General features: G+C 53.5%; 10 protein-coding genes across 10 annotated transcripts; 7 read left to right on the top strand and 3 right to left on the bottom strand.

The window, feature by feature from the left end:
• Positions 1-45: 45 nt before the first annotated feature.
• On the bottom strand, positions 46-573 carry N7459_005721 (uncharacterized protein; the record flags this gene model as incomplete). Its single annotated transcript, XM_056944905.1, has 1 exon — positions 46-573. The coding sequence occupies one exon, from the start codon at positions 571-573 to the stop codon at positions 46-48; it is 528 nt and encodes a 175-aa protein (XP_056799240.1).
• A 1,931-nt stretch (positions 574-2,504) lies between these two features.
• Positions 2,505-3,800, top strand: N7459_005720 (fungal specific transcription factor domain-containing protein; the record flags this gene model as incomplete). Its single annotated transcript, XM_056944904.1, has 1 exon — positions 2,505-3,800. One exon carries the CDS (start codon positions 2,505-2,507, stop codon positions 3,798-3,800), a length of 1,296 nt encoding a protein of 431 aa, XP_056799239.1.
• Positions 3,801-5,143: 1,343 nt separating this feature from the next.
• On the top strand, positions 5,144-6,221 carry N7459_005719 (short chain alcohol dehydrogenase; the record flags this gene model as incomplete). The annotated part of the gene is made up of 6 exons (XM_056944903.1): positions 5,144-5,222; positions 5,275-5,462; positions 5,649-5,765; positions 5,855-5,947; positions 6,006-6,156; positions 6,214-6,221. 6 exons carry the CDS (start codon positions 5,144-5,146, stop codon positions 6,219-6,221), a joined length of 636 nt encoding a protein of 211 aa, XP_056799238.1.
• A 687-nt stretch (positions 6,222-6,908) lies between these two features.
• Positions 6,909-9,800, bottom strand: N7459_005718 (VIT and vWA domain-containing protein; the record flags this gene model as incomplete). The annotated part of the gene is made up of 1 exon (XM_056944902.1): positions 6,909-9,800. One exon carries the CDS (start codon positions 9,798-9,800, stop codon positions 6,909-6,911), a length of 2,892 nt encoding a protein of 963 aa, XP_056799237.1.
• A 296-nt stretch (positions 9,801-10,096) lies between these two features.
• Positions 10,097-10,555, top strand: N7459_005717 (uncharacterized protein; the record flags this gene model as incomplete). The annotated part of the gene is made up of 1 exon (XM_056944901.1): positions 10,097-10,555. The coding sequence occupies one exon, from the start codon at positions 10,097-10,099 to the stop codon at positions 10,553-10,555; it is 459 nt and encodes a 152-aa protein (XP_056799236.1).
• A 3,620-nt stretch (positions 10,556-14,175) lies between these two features.
• N7459_005716 (uncharacterized protein) lies at positions 14,176-14,697 on the top strand (the record flags this gene model as incomplete). Its single annotated transcript, XM_056944900.1, has 1 exon — positions 14,176-14,697. One exon carries the CDS (start codon positions 14,176-14,178, stop codon positions 14,695-14,697), a length of 522 nt encoding a protein of 173 aa, XP_056799235.1.
• Positions 14,698-16,270: 1,573 nt separating this feature from the next.
• Positions 16,271-19,333, top strand: CweA (uncharacterized protein; the record flags this gene model as incomplete). The annotated part of the gene is made up of 3 exons (XM_056944899.1): positions 16,271-16,348; positions 16,401-17,579; positions 17,678-19,333. The coding sequence occupies 3 exons, from the start codon at positions 16,271-16,273 to the stop codon at positions 19,331-19,333; spliced, it is 2,913 nt and encodes a 970-aa protein (XP_056799234.1).
• A 735-nt stretch (positions 19,334-20,068) lies between these two features.
• On the top strand, positions 20,069-20,512 carry N7459_005714 (uncharacterized protein; the record flags this gene model as incomplete). The annotated part of the gene is made up of 1 exon (XM_056944898.1): positions 20,069-20,512. The coding sequence occupies one exon, from the start codon at positions 20,069-20,071 to the stop codon at positions 20,510-20,512; it is 444 nt and encodes a 147-aa protein (XP_056799233.1).
• A 141-nt stretch (positions 20,513-20,653) lies between these two features.
• Positions 20,654-22,203, bottom strand: N7459_005713 (WD repeat protein; the record flags this gene model as incomplete). Its single annotated transcript, XM_056944897.1, has 2 exons — positions 20,654-21,899; positions 21,950-22,203. 2 exons carry the CDS (start codon positions 22,201-22,203, stop codon positions 20,654-20,656), a joined length of 1,500 nt encoding a protein of 499 aa, XP_056799232.1.
• Positions 22,204-22,379: 176 nt separating this feature from the next.
• Positions 22,380-23,346, top strand: N7459_005712 (uncharacterized protein; the record flags this gene model as incomplete). Its single annotated transcript, XM_056944896.1, has 2 exons — positions 22,380-22,671; positions 22,727-23,346. 2 exons carry the CDS (start codon positions 22,380-22,382, stop codon positions 23,344-23,346), a joined length of 912 nt encoding a protein of 303 aa, XP_056799231.1.
• Positions 23,347-23,489: the final 143 nt, after the last annotated feature.

Below are 23,489 nucleotides of genomic sequence, written 5' to 3'. Positions count from 1 at the left end.
ATCCACCGGTGGATGGAGGGAGAGAAAGGAGAGGGTAAGAGTGGTCTAGGGAGATTGAGGAGGGCCAGTCGAGGGGTCTGTTTGTGGCAGTGAATCTGAATGGGAAGACGAAGGTATTCCGCTGGAGAGGCGAGAGGGAAGGGGTTCATATAGCTCCATGATGCTCCACTTGCGCTGTTCAGCACGCCTCCTTATCGTCTGCATGCTCATCAGCTGTCTTGCTAGCGCATTTCCGGTAGCTCCAACCGGCAGTGATGCGCGATGCGAGCAGGAGCTGTTGCACGGCAGTTCTCCAACCCCCATGATAGTCCAGTCGGGACCTCCGCGCGAACCTCGCCAGTGCATTCCAACACGAACCTGCACAGTGAAGATGCAGTCGATGCCACCGAGGACTCCCAACGGACTCGCGAGGTGCCGATCATCGACGGGCGCCAAACGCGGGGAGGTCAGTTGCATCCAAGGCCGCGTCTTGAGGGCAGTGGGGAGGCTATTCGCAAAGCGGCAGGTTGTCGCGGGCGCCGACGCGCATTGGTTGCTCGCTGCGCCGCCAGCGGGGCGCCCTATCGCTCCCATCGCAGCGGATTGGAGATCGTCGGGAATAAGAACAGCCTATGCGGTTCAAGTTGATCTCCTACAGGCTCTAGCCATCTCATAACGGGGTCCAGTATAGGTGTACGTTGGTTCCTGTCCACCTCGCACATAGCTTATCTTGATCTCCGTCGTCCGATGGATGGTTAAGATCGAGATCGCCACGTTAGCGCACCGATCTTCGAGGCAACGCGAGCATCTGCGGGCAAAAGAATGCCGAGTGCAGCCGCGGCCATCCGGATTCCCATCCCTGGACTATCACGCTTCAGTTGCATCGAGCATTTCCCCTCCTTCGGCCAGTCTCGTGTGCAGATGCAGCACAGCCATCCAATCTCGATTTACTGCGGATAGAGCGTCTAGTTGTTAAGAACCCAACTGCTAGCATGCCGCAGTCACGGTGTCGACCACGTCTGGGCTTCGCCATGACGTCAGGGAGGAGTGATCAGAGCAGTTAACTATCTAACTAGTTAACTAACGAACTAGTCAACACACTATGCAGCTAACTTTGAGTGCCCGTCGGATTTGACGCGGTGAAATCTTTATTCCAGGCCTTATCATTCATAGAACTAATGATGCTTCCTGGTACAGTGCCTTACCTTGTCTCACGATGGATTGGGGGTGAAGTCAGTGATCTGCAGTCCTCTAGACCGCGCTTCATCTATTTCGAGCAACTCCAATCAGTCTAGATCTGACCTAACGGCGATACGACGCTGGACATGAACCCGTCAAGGTCAAGGTCCAGATGGTCCATTTGGCCCCATTTCAGCTTAATCATCAACGGATGGTCGGAGCGGAGAATCGGATGGTCGGAGAGTGATTTGCTCACGATTGGAACTTAACGAAGCTGTTGCCAGATGTGAGACTCGCACTTGTTCTAAAAGTACATCTCCAATTGTGTGCACGCCTAGCGACAACAAGGAGCCTTTGACCGGATGATGGCGGAGGCAAGCGCTGCACGAACTCTGCCGCCTCCAAACCGGCGACGTGATAAGCCACAGTTGTCATGCAGCCTGTGTAGAAGGCGAAAGTAAACATCTCTCCTATTTACGATTTGATCTCTGGGAAAGCTGACCGGTTGATAGGCTTCGGTGCGATCGTGGCCAGCCCTGCAGCTCATGTCTTCACCGTGGACTGTCGCTTTCTTGTACATATCCACCCCCTGTCACAAATGGCACCGTCCGGATCAGCAAAGATCAGAGCTCAAGGCAACCCCCGGCGCTGACAGACCGCATCGCGCAGTTAGAGAGACGCGTTGCTTCCCTTGCAGACAGCAACAAGCCCAGCAGCTTACGCGAACCTGCAATTGCAAGTCCGCTGGAGAGGGGCGACGCTGAAACCGCTGCCCAAGTGGAAGCGCAATCAGAGTCGCGATTAGCTCAGCCATCGGATTCATTTGGTCATATTTCGTTGCATGAGAGCAAAACAACCTTTGTCGAGGACACGCATTGGACCGCAATCTTAGACGGGGTAAGCCATTGATTATACCTTGTCTGGACTATGAATGAATGTGACTTACTGAATAAATGCAGATCCCTGAGCTGAAAAGCTCGGCGCAGAATGAAAATGATGAAACTCCTACCCAACCATCCACCGGATGGGGCTCTCCAGATATGCTGTTTCCTGGCTGTCAACACGCAACCCACAGAGAGATATTGGACGGAATTCCGCCCCGAGAGATGACAGATAGAATTGTCGCGGAATTTTTTGGCAGCAAAGCACTTCCATGTACGCAAGTCATCGGTCTCCGGATATTGTGCTGAAAATTGCTAAGCAAAGGGACCAACATAGTGATTCACGGACCCTCTTTTTTGAGACAAGTAAGAGATCTTGGATCTATACTGTGCGTTCGTGCGTCCATAGCTGACTGAAACGACAAGTATGAAAAATTTTGGGCTAAACCACTGGAAACGCCCATCATGTGGATCGGCAAGCTCTACGGTATAATGTGCCTGGCAGTATCTCAACACCAGTCTACTCGGGACTTGCCAGAAACCAAACCCTGGGTCGACGAGATCATCCAGAAGTACAGCATGAAGATACACCAATGTCTGGCTCTGGGGAGATATCAAGAGTGCCCTCCGGATACCATCGAGACTCTTTGTTTTATCTTGAACATACAACTGATGCAGTCCAAAGACGCCCATATGGATAACCTGGTCATTTTGGGCGTGATTGTGCGGATAGCGCAAAGAATGGGCTATCACCGTGATGCCTCGCACTTCCCACACATATCCCCCTTCCAGGGTGAAATGCGCCGCCGGATTTGGGCCCTCGTGTGCGACATGGATACTCTGTTCTCCTCCTCAGCTGGGATTCCTCGCTTGCTGCGAGAGTTTCAATCCGACACAGCTCCACCTCGGAATCTGTTAGATGAGGACTTTGATGAGGATACCATTGAGCTTCCTCCATCACGTCCCAGTTCCTTCGATACTCCATGTCAATGGCTTGTTTCCAAGAATAGAATTATCTCAATGCTCGGCATCATATTCGATTTTTCGACTTCGATTCGCAGACCGGGATATGGAGAAGTAATGCATCTAGAGAAGGCACTTCATGAGACACACAAGTCCCTCCCCGGGCATTACCACGAAAAGCCCATGAGCCAATCGATCATGGACAGTCCAGACCTCATTCTCTGTCGCATAAAGCTGGTTCTGCTACTGGAGAAGTCAAGATGCGTATTGCATTATCGGTATCTCGCCCCATCTCGGACGGACGAGCGATATAGCCATTCCCGCAATACCTGCATTTTGGCATCCCTTCATATTCTCGAGTGTCATCGCCTCGTTCATGAGGAGGTACAGCCTGGTGGGCGTCTTTATACGCAGCGATGGGAGACAAATTCGCCCGTTTTTCGGGGTAAATTCTTCTTGGCGACCACCCTGCTTTGTCTGGAACTCAACTTCGATCTGTCGGATAATAATCCCAAGCAAATTCCGCTGGCCGAGAATCTGAGGCATCGAATGATCCAAGCACTTCAGAAATCGTACACCATCTGGATGCGATCAAACGGTCTGTCCAGCGAGACAAAGCGGACCATACAGGCCCTCGACCTGATTTTCACAAAGCTGCCCGACAGAGAAAAGAATACCACATCGCAGGGTACATTCGATCCTGCTGATATCGCAGAATTTGGGATGGGCCCGGATATGAACAATGGTACTTGCTCCGTGGCATTTGCAAATTTGCACTTCATGACTAGAACTCACTAACGGGACTTATAAAAAGGCTCTCTACCCCAACCATACCAGCTCGGAACGCCCGAGCTTGAAAGCGCAATGCTCTTAGACCAGGCAATGAACATGCCTCAGATTCAATTCAGTGACCCCGACACGCCAATCTCATACACGCACATTGCGCCTGAGCTATTGGACCTGGTAACATGATTCTAATCTTTTGACCACGTTCGCTTATGCTAACATACGATTTACAGACAAACAGCGTCGATGAGATGCTTGGAGTATCCATGAACTATCCCCGACAATTCGAGTATCCATTTTAGCTATCGTAGATGGAAGCAAAACTATAGACCACGCAGTTCCTAAATTGTGATTTGAAAATTTCTATATCGGACTGCTAGCCCAGTCTATAATGCCGTAGACACGTCTCATCCCATTCACCATGCTATGAAATAAACATTTCATGCCGATGCACAGTGACCACCGTCTACACGGAGATCAGCCCCAGTCATCCAGGCACTGGCGTCGGAGAGCATGTAGATCGTGGGTATCCAGGTTTCCTCTACCTCGAGCTCGTCCTTCAGCAATGCGCCGGTCATGGCCGTGCGCATATACTGCAAAATAGTGAGCCTCCGAAGCAAGGCAAGGAAAGCTCATAGATATTGATGGACAGCGGCCTTGAACGAGTTGTATGCAGTGCAGGTCAAGCCCTGGAAGACAGTAGATAGTCAGAACCCCACCCCATTCACTCCCTCGGCTCTAGGACTCACCCGTCAGCAATATGGCCCGACATCGATGCATTCATCACAATATTGCCCGGTGCCTTCTGGTAGACGAAGATGCGTGCGTAGTGATTGGCCGGAATAAAAGTTCCAATCACGCTGTGACCGACTGATCAACAAATATAGTGACTCACTTGACCTCCAGCATGAGAAGCTTCTTCTATATCTTGCAATGGAAATGGGATTACGCCTCGCGGCACACCAAATCTAGATTGCCTTGCATGCTTGATCTGTGTCACAGTCCTAGATATATTGCCCGGCCGGTCTCACTGCAGTCTAATGCTGTCATTGGCGTCGAACTATCTCTGTGCGGGGGCCAATGTGCTCGACTCGAGGTTCCCCCGCTGAAGGTGCTTAGCTGGTCGCTCCTCGAAGTACGAGAGATCGAGGGCCAATAGCCTGCTAAAATGTGTTCGCTATGCCATCCGCAGTGAACACAACATACACACGAGTCGAGGGCGCATCTTCCCATGTATAACCGCACCGTGGTCGAGTTATATCGTTGGGGATATAAAGTCAGAGGAATCAGCGAGAGTTGTCCAGGTTTTGGAAGTTTGAATTATCTAGAAAGTCTCAAGGTCCACAGCATCCCGAATGTCGTCTTCGATTCCACCACCGTCCGCTCCTCCAGAGCCGCAAATCAAAATTGCACTGGAGTCCAAGGTGATCGCTAGTCAGTACAAGTCTCAATCCAAATACGAGGAACTGGGTTCTAATTCATCCAGTAACCGGCGCCAACTGCGGCATCGGTCTAGGAATCGCAGGATGCTGTCTCGTTAACGGCGCAGCCCGGATTTACTCCATCGACATCGGCGAAGCCGGAGAAGACTTTCAGGCCCTCTCGCAGCACTTCACAAAGCAACTTTCTGCCATCCAGGCCGACGTGACACAGGAATCCAGGATCTCTGCTGCAGTGGAAAAAATAATCCAGGAGGCTGGGGGCGCTGCATGGGATGGTTGTGAATGCAGGGCGAACCAACCACACGTCGGCGCTGGAGTTTACCACGGAAGAGATCGAGGCGCTTTTCTCCGTGAACGTGGGCGTTTCTGGTTGATTTGTAATAGCTTTGGTCCTGGCTGACTGGCTGGAATGGATCAGCTATTCGGCGCATTCTACACGGCCAGGTGTGCTGCGCGTGCATTCATTCGACTTGGTATCAAGGGGGCGATCGTGTTTACAACTTCGATGGCGTCTTACCGCCCGAATAAGGTGGGCGTGAGTCTTTTACACAACATCCAGTGCTTTTTATTGGTCTACACCGGACCGGGTTGGAATGTGCCGAATGTGTTCGCTGACTTGGGCAGCGCGTGCCATCAACCCCCTACGGCGCGTCGAAGGCTGGCATCCGAAACATGACTCACACCCTTGCTATGGAGTGGGCTCAGTATGGAATTCGGGTCAACAGTGTGTCGCCTGGCCTGGTCAACACTGCCGTGACTTAACTGGGTGTCGCAGCAGCTGGATTGGGAGCAGCAGTTGAAGTATTACGGGGGGTTCCCGCGTTTGGCTGAGGTTCAAGAACTCGGTGGTGCATATGTCTACCTGCTGAGTGACGCTGCGAGCTATACCACCTCGATTGATATTCCGGTGAATGGAGCCATTGGAAGTAAGTTGAAATTGGTCCGACTCTGGTACCATGCATTGCTGACGTTGACCCGTGTAGTTTGCTAATATGCGTTCACGAATACTACACGGAAAATGGGCAATGAGTTTCGAAAATGTAAGTTGTTATCGTTATATGGATTATAATCTAGTTTTTCTTCAGCTTCAAATATTACAGGGTGACAACCTTTCCACCTTCTTTGCAGACATGCCCTGGGTATGAATATCGATCGCCTTCTGAATCGATTCAATGCCCTTTCCTACAATCTCTGGCTCCGGGACATTACTTTCCCCCCCTTCCCCCGGTCAGTGCTGCAGGGAAGAATTCTCGCCAGATGATAGGTCCAACCTCGTTATCCTTGAGGTCATTTCCAAAGATAAACTTCGAGTGGACGCCTTCTGGAAGATCCACATCCAGTGGAGCAAGAGCTTCCCACCCTTGGAAACGGCATCTGCAACGTGCCGTTCCATTTTCTTTAGGCCGCAACTAGTTGTCAATGCTCCCATTGTTGTGCCGGGGTCCGCACCGTGGCCAACTTGGATTTTCTGTGTGGCAATGACTAGCATAGACAGGAACTTGTCATAGACACCGCTTTGCACGTAGACTCGATTGGCGTGTGTACATACCTATCCGCGGTACGCCATTTCAAAATCATAAGTGCAGCCAGGGCTTAATCAAGATCGCCGTCATCAAAGATCAGGAATGGACAGTTACCCCCTAGCTCGAGAGTGACCTTTTCAAGTCTGATGCAACACTTATGTCTGCATCTCAGGAAATAAAGCCCCTAATTCCTCGAGTAACATTTCCAGTGATTCCTCCGAATCACCACTCCCCTTCAACAATCCTACAATCATCCGTTTAATCCATTGCCGCGCCTTTTCCACCTGGAGCTCCCAGAGTGCCTTGGAAGCAGCATGCTCACGAGTAATATAAACAACCGCGAGGATATTGTAGCTCAACTCAGTGAGAGGCCACCTCGCCGGCTGTGACTGTCGGTTGAATTTGGAGTCAAGGAGCTTTTCAAGCGCGTTGCTATCGTATTTCTTTCTCAGAAAGCTAGTAAATGAACGGCTGAAAAAGGAGAATGTGCCATCCGCTCGTTGCTTGCGGAGGATCGTTTCCATGGCAGGAAATTCTGGCAGTGTGGAGTCGGGATCGTGCAAATTTGATCTGGGCATGCTGTAAACTGTAGATTCTCCCAGGCTTGGGCTTGGTTGTCGAAGCCGTCTTGATCCTGGCGGATCATAGAAAACAGCATGGGCCTTGTTGGCTGAAGCACTTGTTTCATCTTCAGAAATTTCCGTGTACATTTCAAGTCTGGGTTCTGGTATACGCATGTGAGATTCGATGTTACCTTCGCAGTTTTGCACATCCCCCAGCTCATATTTGGCATCTTGGCTGGCAGGAGGGCAACTTTGAGTGGGAGGCTTCTTCTTCTCGGTGGTCCACGAGCCGATACCAAGACAGTCATCAGATGGACCAAAACCGACAGAAAGACCGGAACCACCCATTCTCATGGCCGGAAAACAGCGCGAGCTAGAGGTATGTCGTGGCCGGGTCAACTGGGAGACTTCGATAGCATCCGCTTTATGGAGCAAAATGGCATGTTGCAGGGCCGTGGAACGATCAATAGCCACGTAGCTCGTCCACTTGCTAGGTATGGACCATCTCTGCCCGAGATGCTGTGCTTCCTGCCGGAGAACCTTTTTAAATCCTATCGGATTGGAGGGTTTGAGAGTTGGATTAAGCAAATGGAGCCAGCTTTGTCCAGTTTCATAGTCGTTCATCAAGGCTTTCGCCGCAAGATGGTGAATGGCTGCTTGTCCAGCTACCACCTGGATTGGCAGCTGTGCTGTGAGCTTCTCTCCTTTATCCGTTGTCGCGGTGATATTGACCGTTTTGGGTAACGAGTCCAATCCGCTCTCCAGCATGTAGTATAGAGAGAAATGTGAAAAGACATTCAGGACGGGAATATGGTGCGGAGCCTGAACCACCTCTGGGTATTGCACTTTATACCCGGCAATCTGCCGCTCAGATGTCTTTATGGCAAGATCATTGCCAAGATCCAAATTGCACTGAAGGCGAGATGGCGCCAACGCTGCCTTCAACATTTGTATCACTCTTTCCTGCCACAAACCCATGGAGGATTCTGGCACGACCTCTGCGTAGCCGCCCCCTTGTTGCCCGATGCCCTCGACCAGGCGATGAGAGACTTGATCTCCAATTCCCAGGGAGAAAAATCTGATATTCGATCCACCGACTGAGACCGTTCTGCGCACGAGCTGTATCACATTGTCCACATCCCAAACCTCGCCGTCAGTTAACAAGATCACACTGGTCGGTACGTCATCCTGCTTATTGGAATGATCCAGAGCACTCTGCAGCGCTGGATAAATATCGGTACCACCATAGTCTGCTCGGAACAAGTCGACGTGTTTCGAGGCAACATCCAAGTTTTCTTGGCTGTATCTCTCTGAAGAAGGCCATAACCATGTGACATTGGAACCAAAAGAGGCGATGTTGAACGAGCATGTTTCAGGGAGACTCCTGAGGAAGATATTCATCACATTGATGAGAGAGGGGATCTTGGACGACATCGAGCCTGACCTATCCGCCACCAAGATAAGTTCACCGACAAAATCACTGACGTTGACACTTTGGCGAAACAGGTCGTTGGGGTGAATGGTGACGGCAATCGTGGAGCGAGCAGGCTGACCAGGCTGCGCCGCAGCAATAGCCCGTGACCGCGCTGGTTCGCGAGAGCCACACAAAATGTGTAAGACAAAATCTTCATGAAGAACGGCCTGTCTGTCCGCCAACGTCGCCCGTCCCTTGGAGTAATCAGGCACGTACGAAGATGCACTAGCTGCAAAATTCTTGAAATCTTTGTGGGCAACAGCCCCCATCTCGACAGAGATTGGGTGTGATCGCGACTCCATCTTCTGGATAGGTTTCGGCATCGATGCTTGAACGTTGATTCGCAGCCCCTCCGTGAGAATGGATTGATTTCCACTGTAGCCTGCCGGCACATTTCCGTAACGCGGAGCAATGGATGTCGGGATCGTTAGAACCAGGCCCCCAGTGCTAGTATCCACCTTGAGGAGATTGGCGCAAGTGATCTCAATCTTCACAGTGGTTTGCGCAGGAATGTTCCCCACGCTTGTTTCGAAAACCTCTGGGGCTAGTTCTTCAACCAACACAGCGACCTTGCGTTGGATGACAGCATGGTCAAAGTCTGCCCTTGCCGCTTCTTTGGCTTTCACGGCTCCTTCGAGAAGCTTCTCGTTACCGATCCAACAGCGAAATGATGTGACGACCGATCCGTCGTAAATGGGGAAGATATATTTCGCATTTTGTGAGACCGAGGAGGAAGCATTGCTGAATTGCTGTGTCACCGTGGTGGTGCAAAGTCTCCCCTGGGTGTCCACGTCGGCCGAGACGCTCAGTAGCGGGAGTGGGATTTCAGGAGTAGGACGGTTTATCAACGAGGAAGGGGCGGCCGGAATATCAGATGGAGCATTATTGATGTAGTTGATCGGGGACACGTCTTCGTGGGACAGAATCCGACGCCGTGGAAAGGTCGGGGAAGAGTCGAGGGTGTTGGCGTTATAGAAGAGACCAGACTGAAGCCGATCAAGCACATCCATGGCGGGATATCTCTGGGAGCCGATGACCGGGGGGGGGGGGGGGGGGGTGAAGCGGGTCAACAAGGAGGGCAGCGCCTATTTATGCATATGCCAAGTCACTTTCAGCTTTCAGCCTCTCTTTGCCTGATGCCTGATTATTGCCCAACTGGACAGTCAGCATTGCACAGCCTCGTGTTGAGGCGGGGTCGTGAAGATCACAGAAGATTATAATTCACTCAGCATCGACTGCAGCATTGGTGATCACATCCTCTGTGCATACCCTGTCCGTGTCCCTCGATAGCTAGCGACCAATCAGCATGGCGTTCCAGATATCGATTGGGGATGTGTTAATGCTGTCGAAACTCGCCTGGGATATCTCACAGGCCTTCACATCGGGCAGGAAGTCGGCACCTGCAGAGTTCCGGGAAGTGCAGAATCAGCTCAGTTCACTCACTCATGCACTGGAATCGTTGAAATCACTGTCCAGCATGTGCTCAGGACAGGATGACGGGACCCCAGATAGCAGTATCGCGCAGATCCTGCAGAACTGTCGCTCCACTCTGGAACATCTCGAGGCCCTCGTAAACAAGTATATGATCATCGAGGATGACGGTGGATCAAGTGGTTCTGGGGAGAAGCGATGGCGAGAGGAGATCCGGAAGAACTGGAAGAAGGTGCGGTGGACAAGGGAAGGAGGCGATCTCACGATACTCCAACATCATCTCGGGGTCCACATCAACAGCCTTAACCTTACAATCGCAGTCCTTAACAGGTGATTTCTATCCATCGATGTCTGTTTATGGTTGCTAAATCGTTCTTAATAGCGGCATCAATCAGAATACAGGCCGGAAGGTAGAGGATGTTCATGGAATGCTGCGAGAGATCCATGCCTGGTTCACGAGCAATTTGAAAGGCCGAACGATGAGCTTCCATGCGCCTTCATCGAGATCACCAGAGACGCCACTGCAGCTGTCTTTTTCACTGCATGTGGGAGACTCTGAACCGTTTGACACCGCTTCTCTTTGCGACAATGCGTCTTTCAATGCGAACTGGCTCCAGTACCCAGATCAGCCAGTCTTCAAGTGCAACTGTCGGCTTCGACGCACTAGATACGGTGATATTCACGATGAAGAGCTGATGCAATACTTTGGTGAGTCCAATCCCTCGTCGTACACCCTACAGGCTCTAATACCCTACCAGTATCCCCAATGAGCTTGATTGTGCGTTCAAACGGTCTTTCGCAGGCGTGGAAGATATGGCTTTCCTCTGGCAGAACATCCCGGCTTACCAGTCTCATAATCCGAAGCGTACCCCCATCAAGTAGGTGGCCGTCTGTATCCCAGTTTAGACAAGTCACTGACTCAAGGGAGAACTTGCTGTTTTCGATGGTGTTATATCCGATGTCGCAACCGGAATGGCTAGACTGGCGTTCCATCGAGGAACGGCCTCCTTGATGGTGTCTCCCTCCATCAATCCCTACACTGGGTTTCCTGTGATTTCGGTCCTGAATATGCTTTGGTATGCCAACAGCGAACCCTTACTGGGACCTTCCTTCTAACAGCCGGCCAAAGCCATGCAATTCGACTATACAATAGGATCGAAAATGTGAAGTTGGCAGCCAACGGACAAATTTACTCCACAGGCGCTATGGAAGCAGTCCAGCTGGTCCACTACCGGAATTTGACCGGCGATGGAGCGTGGGTATTCAATGAAACGGCGGATATTGTATTGGCTGCTCGCTTAGATACGCGTCATGTTGACTCGACAGAGGATGACGCGGTCGAATTTACTATCACTGGTGAGCACCACAACTCTGTGATCCAGCAGGCGAGAGAGCTAAATTTTCTCAGTGAGCAGTCAGACACGATTCTCCCGCGGATGGACCGCGTCAGGGGTTCGTATATCGCAAGCGGACTGTCTTTCCAGAACAAAGTCTGGGCAAGAGAACACTGTGGAAGGAATAGATGTGGAGGTAGAGCTGACGGACATGAACTGTAAGAAGGCTCCGCTCATTTGTTCGTTACTAACGTACCTAGATGCAATATATCTTCTTCAACAGCTGAAGAATCTGCGAGATGGCTTACTCCTATTCAAGATCCAACACATGCTACGAAACGAGAAGCTAGTGTTCGAGCTGTAAGTTCCAAATGACTGCCAAACGCGAAGCCCAAAGCTAGAACTGCCGATTCTCCGCAGAAAAATTGGCATTTTGATGGTATACAGCTATCACATCACAGACGCCGTCCTTAAGCTCGTCGTGAACGTGCAGGCAAAAGAGTATCGCATGCTCATTTCGAATGCATCGAGGTCCATATGTCTGAGTATTGAGTGTATGATGTTTATCATCGCGTGAGGCCCCGCTCCTCTGCTGATCGCTCAAGCAGTGTCGTCGGAAGCATTGCAGCAATTTTCGGGGTTGGACCAAATACACATTCCTTGCGATGGTCCCGTTTGGTTTGCAGAAAGCAACTTGGACACGGCACATGTATATCAGCAGCGAAGCAGATCAGCCCTGACGTGCGTAGATGGACATGGTATACTGCCTACCTGGTATGCGCCTCGCCTTATACTGACAAATGTCTAGCGCAACAGCTACTCACCTTGATGTTGCAGTCGATAGCCCGAGGTATCGCCTTGTTCAGCTTGTTTCGGTGATTGTGTATGCTGATCGAGGTGCAGGAGATCATGGGGTTACCTACCCAATAATCGCAGGGCGTCGAGACAGTGAGTTGGAGGGATAGGGTCGCATTCTACGCACTGTATGTTCATGAACATGCCTATTCATCAGGGTAGCTTGGTTTATCCATGTGCCTTGAGCTGGATAGGTTGAATTGCGGGAGGCTAGTTTTAGAGCTATCTACCGGTGGTGAGGTGTAAGCTTCGATGTTTCTACCGTTGGTCAGGCGATCCGGCTTTATGGATACCTGGGTATATTTAACTAGTACCAGAGAAGACGTAACTGAGCGATATCAAAAAGACAAGAATCAAAAACATAGAACATAAAAAATTCGCCGCTAGTCACCCACCCAACCGCTAGGAAACCAAATGCTCTACGCGATGACACCCACCCAAGATCAGATCGATTCAGTCAGATTGATCTATACCGTACCACTAGGTACACAATATCAGGAAGCTCTTCACCAGGGTCACTCTTCTCGAGACTGCTTCCTTCTGGGCCCTGTGGTACGTCTTTATTCGGGTCCATAGGAGCTTCTTCATTCATGCTTTCAAAAGTCGGGTCATCGAAGAAGCTGAAGTCAGCATCGGTGACTCCTTTGGCTCCGAAATCTCTTTCATTTATATTGCCAAAAAAAAGTCTTCGTCATCACTTGCATCGTATCGACCAAAGGGTCGAAACTCCGTAGATACTCAGAATGCGAAGGGGCCGCACGCAATTTTGACATAGGTTGAGGGAAATCGGGACGTTTATACGCAATCAGATGAAGACTGGGACCAAGTGGCTACGTTTGAAAAGCGGAATGTCAAAGTAGAGCCATCAAGTCAAAAACCGGACTCATTGACCATCTCACTTGCCCCAACCGAAGGCCGCAATCGATCCCATTGAAAGCCTTACAGCCAAGGAGATGGCGATACTTTTCACTGTCTGCCTGGGCTCGGTGCGATCTTCATATGGAGTCGCGGGCAGGGAGGGACACAGAGCCCATACGAACGATAGTCTAGGGGTGTGCAACAGGATCGCTATCTGTGCATTCCCGAGAGGTACCAATGACTATGCTCTATGCACTGCAGGGGACACAATCCGGGTTAGAGACTGGAAGGAGAATGCTGCTCGCAGGTGGCACGAGGAGCAATCTAGGGATGAAAGGCAAAATTGGGCAACGCACAACCTTGCATGGCAGGAAGAGGCCAATCCAGTTCGCACAAGGGGGGCTCCCCTCCATAGTCGGGGCATTGGATTTTCATTCTATCAAAAATCGAGAACGATCGAGGATCAGAGGGGCGTGGGCGCCGAGAACAAAAGAATCGAGGTTCGCTCGAGGTGACAGGCAGTCGCAGCTTTCCACGTCGCTTCCCTACACCCCCAAGCCTGCATCCCCTACAGCTGAGCATCAAGAGCCGTGAGAGCACCAGACCCGTGGAGTTTGAGTTTCGTTCGTCATCACCCGAGTGATGAGATTGCCGCGGTCCGCCTGGGCTTGGAGCGCATTCCAGGTTGATACGGCGGTGTTTATGTATGGGGGAGTCCCAACGGTGGCCATTCCCGTCGAGGCTCTCACCCAGCGAGACCCTAAGCCCAAGAGCAAGACCGAGGAGACCAAGTCGAAACGTCAGAGTCTGAGACGCTCGCTGTCTTCCAAGAAGGCATTCCGGCGGTCGCTGTCGAGAATCTTCTGAGCCGGGTTCGCCCAGCATCCGCCAGATCGGGAACATCGCGATGAGTCTGCATGGACTTGGGGTGATTGGGGCCCAGGTGGCCGCGTCGATCAAGAGCAATGATGAGAAACACACTGCCTCGCCCACCATCCGATCACCAGTCCTATCGCTCCAGTCAACACCCGATCTGGGCCAAGACGCCCGCCTGCAGGAGTTCGATCCCTCGGTCGGAGCCAAGCCCTACTCTCCTTTCTATGCCCATAGCACACCAACTACCTCCTACGAACAACTCACTTTTGAGACCAAGGCGGCCGATCACAACCTGAGCAACCTGCGGGATGTCGAGAACGCCGTACCGTACTCGGTGTTGGGCAGTGAAAGCCCCCGACGATCGAAGTTATGGGAGCCAGAGAACCCGTCACGCTCATGTCTGGATGTCCTGAGTTCTCGGCAGCGCATGACTCTCAAGATCATCATTGCGGTCATCACGGTAGGGGGCATGATTGGCATCGCTCTGGGAATCACCGCGGCTGTTGGAGGCGCAGCTTGGAAGGATAGCACGGAGAAAGCCCTATCTGAGTGATTGGTGAGTGCCGCACAAGGAGACCGTCGAGACAGGTGAACTGATTTGTATAGACAGGCGCTCAGAATGGGTGTTTATTGACTTTGGGGTTGGCCCTGATGCTGATGGAGTTCTCTTGATCCTATGTTCACCATCTCTATTGTTCCCATTCCATCCTTCCATTGATAGACCCCATTAGAAGGGATGGGGTGTTGGACAGAAATCTCGTTATTCTCATCTCCTTGGCCGGACTGTAGTCAAGACCGGGGCAGGGTCACTGCATGTATATTCCGTGATACGTTTGAATCCATGTGTGTTTCAGTTGCAGCGAATGCAATCCGTAAGATAGGATCGGAGTCATGTCGATGGAAAAGAGAAAAGAGAAAAGAGGAAAGAGAAACAAGAGAAAACAGAGAATCCACCCGGAAACACGGTCGGCCCGTCCACGTGACCCACCACGGGCTACAAAAAGGCGCAAAAACTTCACTTTCCACTCTTCTTTTCTTCATCATCGAAAAGCAACAGAACCTGCCACGACCATCGTCCAGTCTTCGGACGAATTCCACGGCGATGCGTTGCCTTCGGTCCTACGGGACCGATCGGTTCTGGAGAGTAATCTTCCCCGATAGGAAGTTCGTCTCCCGTGTGTCTTCTTCAGTGAGGGCGATGGGAGGGGAATGTCGAAGACGGGATACATCCTCGCACTCCATGGAGATGGTGAATGCAGTCATATAATGGTGTCCACGTAGAAACGAAGAAATGAGAGCTAGCTGCTCCGCGTAAATGTTCTCAGTGATGAGTAATGTTGTGTGGACGGTGACAGCGGTCCGCGGTAGTTGTCACCAACGTCGGCCAGCCGAGATGGATTTGACATCACCCGGAATCCGGTGCTGGTCTCCTCAATGGCCACAAGCTGTTTCGAATGAGCATCTCGCTGCTTGGACAGTCTCGGAGCGATGGTCGCGCGTCAACGGGTCCATCTTTGACCCCTTTGGGCCCGGCCCGGAGAAAAAATCAACAGACCCTGGCATCATGCCCGCACGGTGAGACGGCCATGAACCTCTCAAGGCGAACGTCTCAAGGAGCACAGAGCAAAGGGGCGCCCCTGGTTGGCCAGAATTCTCCCTCGAGAATACCAAACTCCTGGTGATCCATCCCTCTCGACGAGCTGAGGAATGCCGTAGCACCACCCCTGACGAGGGAGCGGCCGCGCTTTGTTTACACGCGCTGATGAGCTGCAGGTGCGCCATCGAGACTCCCGATGTTGTAGTCTCATTCTCGCCGGCATTCTGATGGTGTTTGACCTCCCTGCCCGGTTCTCGCGAGCCGGTCGCTGGGCCAGCGCAGTGCATTCCGCCATGCGGGCTCTGGTGGTGATCATGAATGTAACGAGACTACTAAAGCTCTAGTGAGCTCCTGGTCCAGGACGAAAAGTCCTCTGCTGCGTTTGAGGGAGTATCTTCAATTCATCCTGCCATTCGTTTCATTGCTCCCATCGCAGATTGGATTGCAGTCGCTCTTTTCTCATTAACCACGAGCGTCCCGACTATATACGTATTCCTTTCACTATAGTATTTGATCCCGCCTAGTCACGATGAAGGGCTTCGTTGGTGGAATTCCCCTCGCCCTGCTGGTGGCTGCGCTGCAGGCGCAGGCGATGGAGTATGGCGCTGTAAGTCTTCCTGCTTAAGCGTTCGAAACGGCGATACTAACGTTCTGCATAGCAGGGCAACTCTGTCAACAACCACGGTTTTCATCAGCGCCGGCAGTTGGGTGGCACCGCTCTTGGTGGTCCCTCAGGTAAAGATGATGACGGCAGCTTCACCAGCCCGTACAGTGCGGATGTCAAGGCGCACACCAATGTCAACGGGTTCAGCCAGGACGACCACTCCATCAAGGTCAAGGACAAGGACGTGTATCCGCCGCCGCCTCTGCCGTACGGCCCTGCCTTGGGCCCCGGTGCTGGTCCGTTCCCTGAACATGCCAAGCGGTCTTTCCCTTACGGTGGCACCGCGCTGGGAGGACCCTCCGGGAATGACGAGGGCCAGAGCTTTGATATGCCCATCACTGGCAACTTCCACACCGACGTTAACGAGTACAACAAGGACGACCACTCCACCAAGGTGAAGAGCGAGGATATTCACCCTCCTCCCATTGTCCACCCACCTCCGGTTCACCCTCCTCCTGTCAAACCCGCTGGGCCGCCGCCTGCTGAGAAGGGACCGTCAGAGCCCATCTTCCGTAACGCCGCTGGCAACGCTCCCTCTGATCACTTCCATGTTCCCGCCACGGCCTTTGGCAAACGCTTCGGCCCCGAGGCTGGTGGTACGGCTCTGGGTGGCCCTGGGAGCGGCAGCAAGCCTGAAGGCCCCGGCCCAGTCGTCGCCGGTGGTACCGTGCTGGGTGGTCCTTCCGGCCCTGACGAGGGCACTTCGTTCAATGCTCCAGTTACCGGAACCTTCGCCACGGATGTGAACGAGCACAGCAAGGACGACCACTCTGTTGACGTGAAGCACACCGACGTCTTCCCACCTCCGCCTCCGCATCCTCCATTCGGACCGCCCTTCAAGCGCCACTGGCCTCCTACTGAGGGTGGCACTGCGCTGGGCGGTCCATCTGGACAGGACGACGGTATTTCGTTCAATGCTCCGGTCACTGGTAACTTCCACACCAACGTCGACGAGGCGAGCAAGGACGACCACTCTATTGCGGTGAAGAACAAGGATGTCTTCCCCCCACCCCCTCCTCCCTTCGGCCCGCCATTCAAGCGCCACTGGGGCCCAACTGAGGGTGGCACTGCCCTGGGTGGCCCTTCGGGCGATGATGGCGGCCAGAGCTTCTCTGCCCCAATTACCGTCGATACGCACACCGGCCTGAACGAGGACTACGAGGACAACCACTCGGTCGACCTCAAGCACAAGGACGAGTTCCTCCCCCCCTCTCCCCGCCCTTCCCTCCTCATGGTGTTGGTGCTCCAATCCGTCGTGCCTACGCCCCTGAGCGTGCTCCCGGTGGCGGTACTGCTCTCGGCGGCCCGTCCGGCGAGGACGATGGTGAAACTGTCAACGACCCCACCAATGTCGATGTTGGCTCGAAAGTCAATGAGGACCACGTGGATAACCACGCTATCAAGTCCGACAGCACCGATGTCCACCTGCCTCCTTTCGACGTTCCGCACATGCCTTGGATGGAGTACCCTCCGCCCGCCCACTTGGCTGGGCCTCACCCCCCTGCTGGACCTCCTGCTGGACCTCCGGGCGAGTCCACTGAGGCTCCCACAGAGCATCAAGCTCCCCCTCGCGAAGATCACGAGGAGGTCCCTCAGTGCGCGGCCCAGGTACACGAGGTTGTCCGGACGGTGACTAAGACCCAGTACAAGGATGTCCAGCCCACGGAGACGGTCTTTAAGGAGATCCCAGCCTCTCACGTTGCTGAAGCTAGCGCTGTCCCTGAGGTGTCCCCCGCCCAGCCGAAGCTGTACCCGTCCGCTGCGCACGCCTCACAGTCCCCATCCTCCCCCGGATACCAGTATGGTTCTGAGCCCAGCTCTTCCCCGAGCTACGACTTTGGCGCTTCCCCAAGTGACACTCCCAGCTATGACTTTGGCTCTTACCCTAGCTCACAGCCGAGCTACCAGTATGGCGCGTCTCCCAGCGGTAGCCCGAGCTACAGCTTTGGTTCTTTCCCCAGCTCCTCTCCTAGCTATGAGTACGGCGCTTCCCCTAGCGGAACCCCGAGCTACGATTTTGGCGCCTCTCCTAGTGGAACGCCGAGCTACAGCTTCGGTTCTTTCCCCAGCTCTTACCCTAGCTACGAGTATGGGGCCTCTCCTAGTGGAACCCCTAGCTACAACTTCGGTTCTTCCGCCAGTTCGTACCCCAGCTATCAATACAACGCGTCTCCAAGCCAAACCCCCAGCTACGACTTTGGCTCTTACCCTAGCTCGCAGCCAAGCTACCAGTATGGCGCGTCTCCCAGCGGTACCCCGAGCTACGATTTTGGCGCCTCTCCTAGTGGAACGCCGAGCTACAGCTTTGGTTCTTTCCCCAGCTCCTCTCCTAGTTATGAGTACGGCGCTTCTCCTAGCGGAACTCCGAGCTACGATTTTGGCGCCTCTCCTAGTGGAACGCCGAGCTACAGCTTCGGTTCTCTCCCCAGCTCTTACCCTAGCTACGAGTATGGGGCCTCTCCTAGTGGAACCCCTAGCTACAACTTTGGTTCTTTCCCCAGCTCCTCTCCCAGCTATGAATATGGCGCTTCTCCCAGCGAGGCCCCCAGCTACGACTTTGGCTCGTTCCCCAGTTCCGGACTGGACCCTAGCTACAACTACGGCTCCGCTCCTAGCTCGTACCCAAGCTTCGACTACGGTGCCTCTCCGAGTTCCGAGCCCTACTCTGCCTCCGGCGCCAGCTACGCCCGCATCCCTGTCCATGTTCCCATGGCCACCCCGTCCTCGTCGCGTTACATGGCCTCCATGGCGACCCCCGCGTCGAGGGCCTCGATCCTGCCCAGTGGTGCCTCCTCTCTGAATAGCGCCTCGGCGTCGGCAATGCCCTCTGCCCACGGCACCATGTTCACCGGCGCTTCCACTCGCGTCTCCGGCGGTCTTGTCTCCGCCGCCGCCGCAATGCTCGGTGTCCTTGCTTTCGTCCTGTAGACGAAGTCAATCCTTACCTTTCTCTCTTTCCATATTTCCTGTCTTGCTTTCGTATCTCCGTGAACCTCGTTGATTGCCCCTGCCATTAATGTTGAATGCCCGTTTCCTATGAGGTGTCCCGAGCATTTAGTCAATTTCGAGTCCTTCCTCTCTTTTTCACTCGCCTTTGCAAACACGTAGAAAACTTTCCTGAAGCCCGCTTAATCGTGTTGTGGTTATCTTGCCCATTACTCCAATCCCTAATTGCAGGCTTCAGCGGTGAACGACCTCGTTAGGGCTGGCACCCGGACCCGGTTTCGTCATACTCGGCTGCCATGAACCATTCATGCAGTATGTAGGAGATCCCACGAATCAAACATGGTTCACGCATGCCATTGGCTTTCTTGTACATAAGCTCTTTGCCGGCTTTGGTTGTTTCGGGCAACCCCAGTGTCCAATCAAGGCATACACTCGCGTGATATCATCTCTCCATCATCAACCGCCCATGCAGTGACATCAGCACGCGAATCCAATCAGGGAGGGAATACATCCATCACGAGCACAAGGCAAATATAAATGCGTTCTTCCAAGCTAGATTTACCCTCGAATCACTGATTCAATACCTTTCCTCTCCCACACCCTGCTCGGCTGTAGATACAGTCAATCCTATCTACACCACCAACCAATCTTCGCCTCCACTTCCAAGACTCAAATCTCATTCTCTGATCGATCTATCAAAGCACCACCCAATCCAAAATGGTCCGTCAAGATCAAGACCCCCACCAAGGTGGCAGCCTCGCCGACATGGCGCCCTCCGGCACTGCCATCCCCAACGACGCCGGCAAGCAGCGCACCATCCCCTCCGTTCCGCGCCCCGACCAGCGCGCCGAGAACTCCCTGTACGACAACGAGGGCATCGCTGAGCCTACCCTGGCCACCGCCGCGGACAACGCCACCGACCTGCCGCGCTCGACCCGCGACGTCGGACAGACCGGCGAGGTCATCACGGGCGCGGGCGACTCCATCCCCGCGAGCATCGAGTCTAAGCGTGCGTACATGGGCACGAACATCCGTGGCGGCAGTGGCGATACGCGTGACCAGAAGCATCATAACTACAACCGGAGTGCTTTTGATCGGTATGCGAAGGAGGATGAGGATTCCGGGGAGAAGATTGGGGTGCATCAGCCCCGGAATGAGTAATATCTACCCATTGAAAAGCCGTCCTGGCGTGATCGTTCGATATGATGTGCTGTACTATGCATAAAGATGATAAATGTAGTTTTATTATATCAAATGGGTGAGATCGCTGAAGATGTTGCTTTCTTCGGTAGGGTTTCCCTTCTAGATACGAGTTGTAGACGTCCCAGACTGGGTGAGGAGTGTGGATGACTCGGGCCCGACAAAGCCCTGGTAAATCTCCTCGAGCACATCCCGCTTTCTCTTGCGGTCGGCCAGCGCGGCTTGTTCCTCCTCCGTCGGCTCACCATCTGGCTCGCGCGAGACCCATGTGCGGATAGTTCCATCCCCGTGCGCGGAGAAGAGCTCCAGGCCCTCACCGGAAGCCCCGTTGCCGCGCCAGACTAGATCGTTGATTCGTGCAGCACTGAGCGCACCTGACCGGCCCCGACTTGATTGCGATCCGCGCATTAACCCGGGGACCCGTAGGCGCTTGATGAATGTGCCCTCGGGGAGCTCGAACATGAAGATCTCGCCTCGATCATCCTGCTCATTAAAGTTCGGCCATAGTAGGGTTTCGTGGCCGGGCATCATGAAACCCTTCGGTACAACGAGGGGCACACGCTCCGCAAGATGCGATGATGTACTATTGCGGACGCGCGGTCCAAAATGGACCAACGTGTTTGCGCCGGTGGCCGAGTCCCAGACCCGGATGCGCGAGTCTTGGCCTGCCGTGACGATGTGGCTGCCAGTCGAGGTCCAGCGCACGCCCGTCACCACTCCATTGTGTGCGCGAGCATGTCGAGAAAAGGCCGGGCGGCTCTCGTAAGATGTCGCTCCGGGCCCGAAACTTGGTGGTACTAGTCCTACCGGGTCGTCCATGTCCAATGTTGCGATGGCGGAGTTGTGTCCACCACGCCGGACGTCGAATATGATCACCCTGTTATCCACTGAGCCGGACGCGAGTAGGTGAGGCCGGTGAGGGGCCCAGTCGACTGACAAAACGGGCGCATTATGCCCCGGCAAGCCATGCGCTGATAGTCCTGACCGCAGATCCACCAATCGTACTGACTGTTCGGATGTGGCTACTGCAACGAGCAGTGTAGACCCGGGTTGAGGGGAGAAAGAATGTGCATAGGGCGTGCAGTCAAGCTTGAATGTATGGACAGGCGTGATGGCTGGCGACTGAAGGGCCGAAAGTTTTAGTGTGCCATCGTGAGCCGTTGAGAATATTGTGGAGGGAACGGGGTCGAATGGATAGATTGAGAGAGAGGTGATGGCGTGTGTATGCGCATCGACATGCGAAGATTTGCTGACAGACGCACAGGGCCGGTGAATATGCTCCAGCTCGGATCCTCGGCTCTCCAGGTCCCAGAGGTGTATAGATGGATCTGCGCCTCCAGAGATCATGCTACTCTGGTTAGAAATCGCATGCGATGGAGGAGAGAAAAAGGTACGTACTACCGCCCTTCAAACTGATCAATGGCAAGGCATTTCACTCCAGATTTATGAGCGTACACGTCCTCCGGAATGCCGTCGAGTCCTTGGTCCAAAGGTGCTGCGTCATCAGACCGACTGGCCGGTGCAGCTCGGCGACTCGAGAATCGGATGCCGGGCCCCGGCTCGAGGTGGTGGACTAGCCGGGTGGTCTGGGCGACATGGAAGGCATTTGGTGTGACAGACCCGAGGGCTCTGTTGAGAAGATAGGAATTCATTCATTCATCAGCGCGCGTGTCAGAAGTAAGAGCGGAGTTGAATAATATAAGGTGAAGTGGAGAGTGAGAGTCGGATCAAGGTTGTGCCGGCGCATTATTTTCGGGGAACGCTGGATCTCCGCGTTTTTGACAGCTCGCTTTCAGGAGAGCCCAGAGGCGCCTGCCACTTCATCAAGATGCTGAGTGGTGTATCGCATAATCTGGCGCGAGGCGCTTTTCTCAAACCGCCTCATGAGACAACGAACGAGCCGCCCAAATCGCCGCAGAAATCAAACCCGAGATCGAAATACGAATCCAGGCTCAAGCCCAAGAAGTCGATATCAACATCCAAATCCAGGCTCAAGCCCAAGAAGTCGATATCAACATCCAAATCCAGGTCGAAGCGCAAGGCTAGGACCGATGAACCCGAGGACGCGCCTTCACAGAAGCCCATAAGACGCCGAGCTACTCTTTATGACGCGGTCGCGGGTATGGATCATGAGAGCCAATTGCTATTCCAAATGCTAACAGTCCCATTCTCCAGGCCGAGTCAATATCCATGGATTCCACCCTCCAGCACCGGTGACATCTAAATACCGAGACACAGCATCATCGGGAGCTCGTGATTTGCGTCCGGAAGAAGCCTTGTTTCGCTCAAAGACCCTGTTGAAACGATTCACAGAGAACGAGTCATACTTTGCCCACGAAAAGCTACCAGTAGACCGCCCGTTGCCCAGCAGTGAGATACTTGAAGCGGTCCATGCCTATACTGCGGACTACTACCAACACCTTGCGAGAAAGAGCGGCCGATATGACCATTACACCATGGACGAGACGGCCCTGCTTGCGGTTGGCATTTTGGTGGAGGAGATGGCCCGGGATTCTCTCGGCCAATGTGGAGACTTGGTCCTCTTGGAGGGGCAGTCGTCCGATGAGGATGAAGGTGCGACGAGCGACGCTACGACCGGCTCGCGCGGACGGAAACGGCGGCGAAGGAGTACTGTCGTGGATCACCCGATTAGCCAGCACGAACACCTGCGAGGCGTGCGCCAGAAGTTTAAGCGTCGCAGATTGAAGCGCTCAGACTCGAACGCAAATAAGCGAGTGACAGTTGACAAGACGAAAGAAGCCGAGAAGAACAAGACCGCGCAAGCCGAGACGTGATTTGGCCCGCAATGATGTTTTTGGCGATCCCGATTCAGCATGCATCACTTTCCCTAAATTGCCGCATGCACTACTCATGCCTTGTAACGTTGCCCTCCGCAGATCGTGGCTTGCTGACCATGGAGGAGGTTGACGCTGCCTGG

This window comes from Penicillium hispanicum, assembly GCF_028827665.1.
Source record: "Penicillium hispanicum strain IBT 35686 chromosome Unknown utg000005l_segment0_segment0, whole genome shotgun sequence".
NCBI lineage: Eukaryota > Fungi > Ascomycota > Eurotiomycetes > Eurotiales > Aspergillaceae > Penicillium > Penicillium hispanicum.
The sequence above is the reverse complement of the archived record's forward strand: the minus strand, read 5'-3'. Positions and strand labels throughout refer to the sequence as shown.